Source organism: Parasteatoda tepidariorum, chromosome 4 (genome assembly GCF_043381705.1).
Source record: "Parasteatoda tepidariorum isolate YZ-2023 chromosome 4, CAS_Ptep_4.0, whole genome shotgun sequence".
NCBI lineage: Eukaryota > Metazoa > Arthropoda > Arachnida > Araneae > Theridiidae > Parasteatoda > Parasteatoda tepidariorum.
Window position 1 is genome coordinate 25600676 of NC_092207.1, and position 11343 is coordinate 25612018.

The 11343-nt window shown below is 30.8% G+C and overlaps 1 protein-coding gene across 2 annotated transcripts in view; it reads left to right on the forward strand.

Annotated features, from left to right (window-relative positions):
• The window catches only part of LOC107453857 (synaptotagmin-12-like), a 45459-nt gene that overhangs the window by 16201 nt on the left and 17915 nt on the right, over positions 1–11343 (forward strand). For both annotated transcript variants that reach the window (XM_043047715.2, XM_071179553.1), the window contains exons 2-4: positions 4420–4731; positions 7659–7866; positions 9955–10093. In XM_043047715.2, the coding sequence (XP_042903649.1) occupies positions 4552–4731; positions 7659–7866; positions 9955–10093 (527 nt within the window). In that variant the 5' untranslated portion in view covers positions 4420–4551. The remainder of the gene's footprint in view (positions 1–4419; positions 4732–7658; positions 7867–9954; positions 10094–11343) is intronic.

Here is an 11343-nt window from a genome sequence, read left to right on the forward strand (position 1 = left end):
CACTTTTTTTTTTTTTTTTTTGTTAAATGTACTATATTATCATAAACTGGTAAATATAATTTGTTTATGTTATACTGGTAAATATATATGATATACTGCATATCTTATACCTTAGTATAATAAATAACCTTAGTCTTTAAATAAATAACCTTAATAATTTTAGAATTTATTGAGGTGACCGGAAAGTAATGTCGTTTTGGTGTATTTGATAGTTGTTATCAAGATTTTATTTTTCATCAATAATGTATTCACCCACGTTCGCAGCAACCTTTCAATGGCGGATCGAAAGTGAATCGAAATGGATCGAAAAAAAATGAATTGGTTTTTAAGATTGACGAATATTTAATGCGCCGAAACGACATTACTTTCCGGTCCCCCTAATGTTATTCGATTTAACAAAAAAGATGTATTTCACAGGAATAATTTTATTAAATGTTGGATCAAATTTGTTATATGTTTATGTCTAGCTGTGCTTTAAATATAGTTTTAAATATAATTCTAATTATAATACATCTAGAGTTAAAATGCAAGAAATTAAAAATGAGAACTAGGAAACAAAAATAATACTATTTCATAATAATAATTTTGAGTTATTTTCAGATATGAAAATAATATTCTGCAACAAAAATTCTGATGGTCTGATTATCTTTAAGTTTCCAGGAAAACAGTGTGATAATATAGTTTTGTAAAGCTTGAGTTTTGAGTTTCAAGCTTTATTTTTACAATTTATTCTTCTCCAACTGGCTTAACACTTGTTAACAAAATTTGATTAAATTTGACTTGGAATTTTTAATAAAAGTACTCCAATTAAGAGGTAGTTAGCTTAATTATAACCGATTCAATGAAACATATAAGAAAAAACTCTGATCTAACTATCCAAATCAAAACTGTTATTCTAGTATGTCTGTTTACCCGGATTTACTTAATGATTTGTTGATGACATTGATATGAGCATTGATTTTATAATTTTATCGACATTTTGAGCAGTTGCTATGTACACTGAGAAAAAGAAGTATAGTTAAAACTAATAGAACATGTTAAAATTTATTGTATTTCTGGCTTTATGGGAACACGAAAAAGATTGGTAATTTTTATGGAAGTGCTTTAGTAAAAATAACAATAAAATATGCTTTTTAACATGTGATAAATATGGTAAAAAATTTTAATTTCATCATGATACGTTAGATAAAGGAATAAAAACCATTTGTTCCGTTAAATTTACTTTTCCTTTTTGTATTTTTTACAAATGTGTGGTAATAAGTACTATAATTTTGAAACCCAGAATTACGAGTAAGCCCTTACCATATTAAATAGAAAAAAATAACTTACAGTTAAGTTTTATTTAACAGAATTATATTTTTTCCCTAGAAATTTTATTACCATACAGTGCGGTATACTTGAATATGGTACATTTTGTCGTGTTTCTAGTTCTACAAGAACATCAAAAACTTCAGTTATTTTCACCGAAATTCGTTGGTATTGATTTTGTTTAAATTAACCACAAAATATAGTATCATAATATGTGATGAAGTATAGTAAATGTGATGAAATTTGGCTAATTTGGCATAGCATAAAAAAAAAACATTTATTCGGTTAAATTTATTTTTCAGTTTTGTATATTTAACTAAATGTTTTGTAATAAGAGCTATCATTTTGAGAACTAGAATTTCTGGTAAATCTTTACAATCTGAGCAGAAAAATTACTAAATAATCAGAAAGGCTGTTGAATGCTGTTTATTTATACTCATTGTTCAGCATTGCTCCTCTTATAATCATTGGTTTAAGTACTGTTTTCCTTGGTTTTATTGTACCAGAATTATATTAGGGGGTTTCACCAGAAGTGTCTCTACCATACAATATGCTAATTTTACCAGAATTTTTTTCTCAGTGTATTATCAAAGGATGTTATAATTAATTCTAGCATATCATAACTTTAACTTAAGAATTCACTAGTTGTCTAACCAAACAAATTTAATTATATAACCAAAAGTGAATATTTTACACAAAAACTAAAATCATTTTGTTAGATAAAATATATAAGTAAATTTTATGTAAGGACATTTTAATAGGTTAATTGCAACAATAAGAATGATTATTTGGATTTTAAAAAAATCAACTGCATTTAAAATAATAATTTAAACTTAAGAATATAAATTGTGGGACTCCAATAAGATGAAATAAATTAAAGTAATTTTGCTCATTAATAAGACAGCATAACACTTCAAGTAACATATGGTTTTTATCACTCGTGAATAAGTTTTTTAAAAAAATGTCGTTATAAACGTTAAGACTGATGTCTGGTAGTAAATTCTCCCCCCCCCCTCTCTCTCTTTCTCTCTTTTATTTATTTTTTTTCCTGCTAGTTTCGACAGCAACGCAAACGCGAATTTATAATATAAAGACCTCGAGGGAGATAAATTTATTTTTTCACAAGAATTTATAAATAACAATTATTTAAAGCAAAACAAAATAATTAGGATGGTGTTTCTTTATTGCTTAGATGCCGAGGTAGCATTAAGGGCAATAAAACCGGTATTTGAGTCTTGTGTTAAACATTAGTTAGATAGAATTTCATTCAAGTATGAAAAAATTAAAGAAATTGTACTTAAGTAGATCTCATTGCACTTAAAATACTTTTACACAATCGGATAATTAAAAATTTAAACCTGAAAAAAACCTGAAAATTCAAAACTTTTTCTTTAACTATACGATCATTTTATAAAAATATTTTTTAAAAATTCCATACGTTTAACAGAACATACAATAAAAATTTCGAATAAAAATTTTTAGTAAGTCAAATGATAAATTAATTAATTATAAATTCTGCAACTAACAGATGTCTACTTTATACAAGATTTTTACATTAATCATTGTACATCTAAACATTGATAAAAAAATTTCAGATGCATTTTTTAAAATTTAGTTTAAAAAAATCAAAAAATAATTATATATGTTTTAATTTACGCTGGAGCGCAATAAAGTTTCCTAAAACTACATTATAATTATTTTCTTAGGACTATATTATAATTATTTTCTTAGGACTATATCATAATTATTTTCTTAAGACTATATTATAATTATTTTCTTAAGACTATTAGAATTATTTTCTTAAAACTATTAATATTGCTAGATCGCCACATATATCACTTTTATATTGTTCAGAATAAGTGTTAGAATACTTAACCGATCGAATAATTAATCGAAATTTTAACTGGTACCTCGAACCAGCTGGGTAAAAGATTCTATTTTCTCTGATTACCTAATGACCGAACCTGGCAAAATTTTAGTGCCCCGTACATCTCTAGTTTGTAGCTTCTGATTTATTTCTTGTTTTGAAATTCGCTTTTATTTTTATTAAGCTTCAAAATTAACAACTAAATTTTTCAACAAATAGTGAAACTGACTGGAAAAAAAACGAATAAAAATATTTTCCGTTGCAATTCAGACCGTTTTAACTTAAATATTCGCACCGACGTTAATTTCGTTCACAGACTGCACGTTAGCAACAAACGGCAGTTTTTTTTTTAACATTGTCTCTAAGTTTTTCTTCAATCTGTTTAGAATGTTTGTAACTTAATTTTTAAGTTGGTGAGAAAAAAAATTCTGGTTTCCTAAACAGAAAGTGGCTTTTGTTTTTCTTTTCTTGGTTTTTCAAATTGTCAGTCATTTTGGGGTCACCAAATAATTACGTCTTTCTCTCATGTATTCTAATTGGTTGGAAAAGTTCTCAGTAATCAATTTTTCTAAACATGATCTGTTACAATTTAAAAGCTTTCACTCTATTCAATTTGATAATTAAAGCATTCACTTCCAGTGGTATCAGATGCTGAAAGAATGCAAGAGTGGATCCTGATACTCATCTTATTGGGTGTGGTCATAGGAGTTTAACAAATAATAAAATGGCTTCTAACGTCTAATAAATAATTACGTCTTTTTCTCAGGTATTCTTATTGGTTGGAAAAGTTTTCAATAATCAATTGTTCTAAGCATGATCTGTTATAATTTAAAATCTTTCACTCTATTCAATTTGATAATTAAAGCATTCACTTCCAGCGGTATCAGATGCTGAAAGAATGCAAGAGTGGATCCTGATACTCACCCTATTGGGTGTAATCATTGGCGTTTAACAAATAATAAAATGATGTCGAACGTCTAATAAATAATTAAGTCTTTCTCTCTGGTATTCTAATTGGTAGGAAAAGTTCTCAATAATAAATTGTTCTAAACATGATCTGTTACAATTTAAAATCTTTCACTCTATTCAATTTGATAATTAAAGCATTCACTTCCAGCGGTATCAGATGCTGAAAGAATGCAAGAGTGGATCCTGATACTCACCCTATTGGGTGTAATCATTGACGTTTAACAAATAATAAAATGGCGTCTATCGTCTAATAAATAATTACGTCTTTCTCTCAGGTATTCTAATTGGTAGGAAAAGTTCTCAATAATCAATTGTTCTAAATATGAACTGTTACAATTTAAAATCTTTCAATCTATTCAATTTGATTAGTAAAGCATTCACTTCCAGTGGTGTCAGATGCTGAAAGAATGCAAGAGTGGATCCTGATACTCACCCTATTGGGTGTGATCATTGGCCTCATATTCACCTTGGTAGCTCTCTGGAAATTAGTGGGTGGATGGTCACGTATTCATTCCTGGGTGAAAGGAGACAGGGAAGAAACAGCTCAACTCACAAAAAATGGTCACTTCGGAGCTACTGAATACATAGTGAGTTTTTAAAAAAAGATCATCTTACCTTAGAATAATACGTTTACTTTATTTAGAACAATGTTGTTGTAGAATGTGTATTAACAATGATCAAAAGTATTTGTATAAAGTACAGGCAATAGTATTAACTATAACACAATCCGCCGAAAATCCAATTATAATTATTCTACTTTTGTGAAATTTGGGAGAAAGGAATTGTACTTTAAAAGATTTTTGGTGTTCCAAAATGAGCCATCGATATCCATAGTATATGTCGACATATAGATACAAATTTTACCATCGATATGCATATTATAAGTCGATATTTAGATGAAAATTTGCCATCGATATGCACATTATATGTCGATAAATAGATGCAAATTTTGCCATCGATATACAGTGTGTTTTGTAGTAAACACCTTTGATAAACAATCATATCCACAAGTTAGGAAATGAAAACATTTGCACGAAGAACTAAACAAATAGGCGACCAAATCAATCGGAATTCCTTTTGAAATGACTCATTATGACAAAAAGTATGACATATATTATAGTAGCAAAAAAGTAATGGTGTGTATTCGGAATCATGACTTAATGAGAAACATAACAGGATAGTTAAAAGGTGATTTTAAAAAAATGGTATTTATAATAATGAGTATGATACCCCTTCGACTGAATTGAAGTTCTCATAAGCTGTTCTTTCATGCTATTTACGAGGCAGAAAAATGTTCGGATAATAAATCTAGGATCTTAGAACATTAATCCCACTGCCCCATAAGCAGTTCTTATCTCCAAGAAGTTTGTAGGAGTGGGATGGTGAGCTCTAATAGCCCTACCAAGAGCATTCATAACATAATCTATGGGATTCAGGTCTGGAGATCTGTCGAACCTCTTTATCTTCTAAATGCGGTCACCAAATACCTGAATATCGCATCAACACCACGCTTGACCTAATCATAACATCTGAACCTCCATAATGGGTCATTTCCATTTTGGAGCTATGGTACCAGTTCTCTATTCTCTTCATGCAAGAACAAGTCGAGAATTATTATTAAGACTGAATCTAGATTCATTAATAGAAGCAAGATAAACCCACTACACTTGCGTCCAAAGAAAATCTTTCTGCGCCAATTCAGGCTGATTCTTTTTTTAACGTAGAAAGGCACCCTGAATTCTCTGAGGCATAAAGCTGAAACCTTTGAGTCATATGTCAGATTGTTCAAAAGCGCCATCGGAAACCTGTAAGAATGACAAGAAGCATGTACACAGAACTGGTTGGTCGTTAAATATCTTGAAGCCGAAAACATTTAGAAGATGATGATAACAGCCCAAACTCCAGTGTTTAACCATGGAACTTGTTTAATATACTCTTGGCAGAGTAATTAAGCTCTCAACCTCCCTGCCGGATATCTCCCAGGTTAGAAAATGTCCAAATGAAGTAATAAGGTTACACCACAGCATTTGCTATCATCTTACACAGAAAGTTCGTTGAAACCTGCATTGCAGTCAAAGGTGTTATTGCAGTGTGTCATTGCAAAGGTGCATTGCAGTCAAAGGTAGAAAGCTAGTGTAAAAAACCCTCGAAACAAGTTTGATTGCTAAATGAAACCTGATGGTGTGATGGTGTTTAAAATAAATCGCCTCTGTTTCTTCTTGGAACTTCTTTCCTCTCTGAAACGAAGAATATAAAAATAAAAAGTCTCACTCTCCGAATACGCTCCTCGCGGAAAACTTTTAAATGCCGGATGGTTTAAATGCCGGAAAAAATAACTTAAGGCCTGGTTTCTCATGACAGGTCGGCGTTGCAAAAACGTCAGCTGGAAGCTAACGCTAACCTCTGATTGGTCAATTATAGAGTTTGACAGCATACTTCATCGAACGCTCAGCTTGAACGACAACTGCCGTCCAAATCAACTGAAGTTGGATTACAACGTGACGTTAACGACAGAAGCAATGGCGGACAACAGCCAACAGATCATTGAAATCAGCCAAGATTTTGATTTTAACATTAAACATAGCTTCTTCTTCCTCTTATTCTTATTCATTTAGCTAAGCTATAATGTGTTTTTTCTTCGACAAAGACATTATTTGTTCTCTAAAGCACTGGTCGACAATAACAAAATCAATACTAATTTAAAATAAATATTTGTTTACGTTATTAACGCATGCGCAATGCGAGATAATGTCTGCGTTGGACCGACTGCTCAAGCTGAGCTAACAAGACAGTATTTTTTGTTGGCGTGTAACGTCCACTTAACGCTGACGCCCAGATAAGGCGCTTGTCCTAAGAAACCAGGCCCTTACTCAATTTTAACAGAGCACCATATGTACTGAAATTCACGCTTACGTTACGTACTTACGTTATGTGACAGTCAAGAGCTAATTCACTTGAACCTATTCTTAGTCGGGTACGCTGCCTCCTGATATTACAGTCTATTTTTTTCTCTCTCAAAACATCCTGCCAGATATAATCAACATGGATAATACACATGAAATTTTTTTAAGAAATATCTTAATAAATAGTGCAAAAATAAAACACAGACCAACCATAAATAAAAAGAGAAAACATTCCTTTTCCTCCCCAACCCTAGTAGTGGTTAGGAGAGAGGTGGGTGTAAACCCTTTTCAAAAACTACTGTGCCCCTAAATGTTGCTATTTCTATTATATGAAGGGATCGTACCAAAGGATAAAGAACGGGTTTATATTATGTCTATGGAAGCTAACCTTTTAACCCCCAATAATATTAATCGACAAAAATATTAATTTGCGTCGCCCAATGTGAATACAAGCTTACTTTATTTATGACAAAGACTGTAAACTGATATATTAAGTTCGGAAATAACGGAACACTCTGTGCAATAATTAAAACTCAATTAAAAATGTCAATTTAAAATTATTTGATATCTTTCGCCGTTAACTATGTTTAATGTATTTTTATTTAATTCAGAGTTCTGAGTCTGATATTGCTCTAGACTTAAGTGGAAACTACAAGCACTACGATAACGTAGGCAACGACTTGAAGTTAGTTACTGGCTGTGACGATAAGGAAACAACCAATCATATCATTTCTTCTCCTTCGCCCACTTCCAAAACTAATGGAAGCATTCCTCTCCAAGTAGATACAAACGAAGAAAGGGATCCTGAAGATATTCTATGTAAGTTCACCTGATGTAATTTTGATTAATTTTACGAATAGCAAAGTGTTCTCTAACCATCACTGTTACTATGTCTTAAACTATCGTTAAAATTGAAATCAATAATTTAGAAATCTCAAGTGATTTTTTTAAAAGTTAAATAAAATAAAGTATTTTCAGAATCAAACTCATCATTGTCACGATCAAAAGTCAAATGCACTTAACAAATAAAACTCAATTATAAGATTATATGGGATTGCTACGAGAACTCAAACAGTAGTTGTCGTTATTTGTTTTTAAATAAAAGAAAATGCGCATTTTGTATTTAAAACCCGTATGGCTGTTTATTACGAGAATTGTCTCGTAATTGGTTTCATTCCATTCAGCTAAAATATACATCATATCAATGCCCATTGCTCTTTGTTAATTACGAGACCAATAAAGAGACAATTATGGGTCTAATTGTCTCGTAATTGGTCTCTTTCCATTCAGCCAAAAAATACATTATATCCATACCCATTGCTTTATGTTAATTACGAGACCAATTACGAGACAACAATGGTCTAATTGTCTCGTAATTGGTCTCATTCCATTCAGCTAAAAAAATGCATCATATCAATGTATCATTTGCCTGTATAAAAGATATTCAATTCTCCTTCCTTCAAATTATCTCCTGTTTCTTAAGAAAAAATTTTAAAAAATTTTTTAAAAAAAGTTGAAACGTTTAGGAGAGAGTAAGAGATATTTCACCTTTATTTTACAATGGCATAACAACGTTTTTTATGAAAAAAAATCTTAAATATTAACTTTTCCGAAGAAAATGTCCACTTTTACTAGATTATAAGTACAAAACTGAGCATTTTATACTTACGAAACCTTTATAACTTATTAGTTTTATCGGTTCGAGATTTGCTTCATTTAATTTGCCTAGAAAAATCGCCTCCTTGAATATACTGTATAAGTTCAAATAGTCCCTGGATAGCATTTTAAAAAGTGTACATAAGACATGTCGAAAATCTTATAATTTATACGTGAGATCGAAAGTTCGAATCCAGCTAACCGAAGACTCGTCGTGTATTAAATTATGACTGGGACACGTTAAATCTGTCGGGATCACAAAGTCCTTCGCATTCCCTTAACAAATTAATACTTCTATGGGTAATGATCCAGGAGTAATGATCCTTGTCTTCTGAATTGGGTTCAAAATTACAAGGTCACGGAGTTGAACATTGGTTGTCGTAAACTCAGATATGGATCGGATGCTCAACTATGGTTGCAAATTATAAATAAAAGAGGAAGCATTTAAAGGGGAATTTCCGAGTATCATTTATACAACTATTTACAAAGCTTTCGATAATATACTTTTGGGTATTATTTTTTTCCAAAAAAACAGTCTAATTTTACTAGACTAAAATATTATTTGGTATTTACAGGGAGCGTAGCGTTTTCAAAAAGTGCTTAAAGGTGCTTATTTTCGATTTTCGTTTTTTAAAAGCCCTTAAAGGTGCTTTTTTCATTGGGTGTTTTTTAAAAAATGCTTAATTTTCCCTTTTTCAAAACGAGATTTTTCCTTTACTATGTTGATTTTCGCTTCGAACTATGCAAAAAGACGCAGTTCACGTTGTTCTATACAAAGTTTTCACAATTAATTCAACCCCAATCTATTTCCGCGTATTGTCAGTCCGTAGCGTATGAAAACGCTATTCGTTTTGCATGATTCAAAATTTTATGATTTTTGGCAATTGTCAAAAATAATGCCAAAAATAATGCAAATTTTTTTTTTTGATATGATGGTTAAAATAAGATAAAACCCTCAATTGTTAAAAAACTATCCAACCCTGCCTAATTATGATATTTTTTTTAAAGTGATTAAAAATATTTTTTGAGTGCTTGAAAAGTGCATAAAAGGTGCTTATTTTTTGTTGAATAATTTAGCTACGCACACTGATCTATGATTGGGACCCAATAAGTGTTGCCAACTTAGATAGCATAATACATATATGCATAGAATATCTAAATTATGTATACTATTACATCATTCCATCAAATGTTTGTTATTATACCATTATAAATTTTCAGAATTTATTTTAACCGTTTTAAATTTTACAGTTTTTGAAAAACCCAATAATACTACAATGAAGAGGGCAGTCTCGTGCAACAGCATAGTTTCCAATTCATCTGTTGCCCCAGAAGCATTAGAGTCTCCTCATCACTGTGGTGAAGTAGAATTAGGATTAGAATACGACAGGTAAAACCAATATAAGCTACCATACTATAAACAGAATATGAGTACATATAATAAATCAATGATGACGTTATCAGACGATATGAACACGAAAGACGCATTAGCTTTAAATTATGCAGACTAGTATCTAATGGTTTAATGTATAAGTTGAGTTTGATTTAAAGGAAATAAACTGTAAGCGACGTATTAAATTTTGCACCTTAACACTAGATTGCCTAAAGGAAGTCATTTTGACTGCTTTTTAATTTCAATTAAGAAAACAATGATGACACAATTTCTTAGAATTTTGTGACTTTTTGTACAACATATAATTTTTTTATTGTTAATATTTACTAATAATTTGTTATATAACTGAAAATAATATCAAAAATATTAAAAATGACTGCTTTTGGGCAATATAGGTATTTCAGTCTTTCTAATGTTAATGTAAAGTACGCAACTATTTCTTCGTAAAAATTTTAATATACAGCAGAAATCTCATTTTATGTTAAAATTATGCTCTAATCCAACTCAACATAATATTCAAGCAACTCCAAATGTCATTTTAAAAAAAAATCAGGAATAATGAACCTCGAACAAAAATTTTTAACTAATTTTTAAAAATTACATTCAATATTTTTATTTATTGCTGCAGTTGTTGTAGAACGTTGTGATAATTTTTCATTATATATTATACAAAACTCAATTATGTTTGCTAACAACTATGAAATGGGTATGGACGGAAATTAAAGCGTGCACTGAAAAAAAAAAATGGAATATGAATAGAATATGGAGAAAATATGAATAGAATATGGAAAAATTTACCGCGCTTCTGGGTCCATGGGAACACCAAAGAGCTCGGTTAATCTAAAATCCGTTACCATATGAACTGAAAATTACCTGATGAATGGTTTAAATACCGTCATTTTTTTAAAACCAGAATTGTGGCTTTTTTTTTTTACCAAAAATGTCATTAGCATATAGTTCGGTACTTTCACCAGAATTTCCTTCTCTGTGTTCTATTTTTTTTTTTTTTTGGTCGTATGCCTGTTTAGGCAGTGGGTGTGCGATTGTTCCTGTTTTTCAATGGCGCCATCTATGGCCAGAAATTCGACTTCTGCCACGCCATTCACACAATCACAACCCGCTTATAGGGCTGGTCACATTCACACACAAAGGAGAAAGGACATAGAACACACAGAGAGAGAAAGAAACATCCATGCCTTGCCCGGGATTCGAACCCAGGACCTTTCTGATGCAAGGACAGTTCCCTG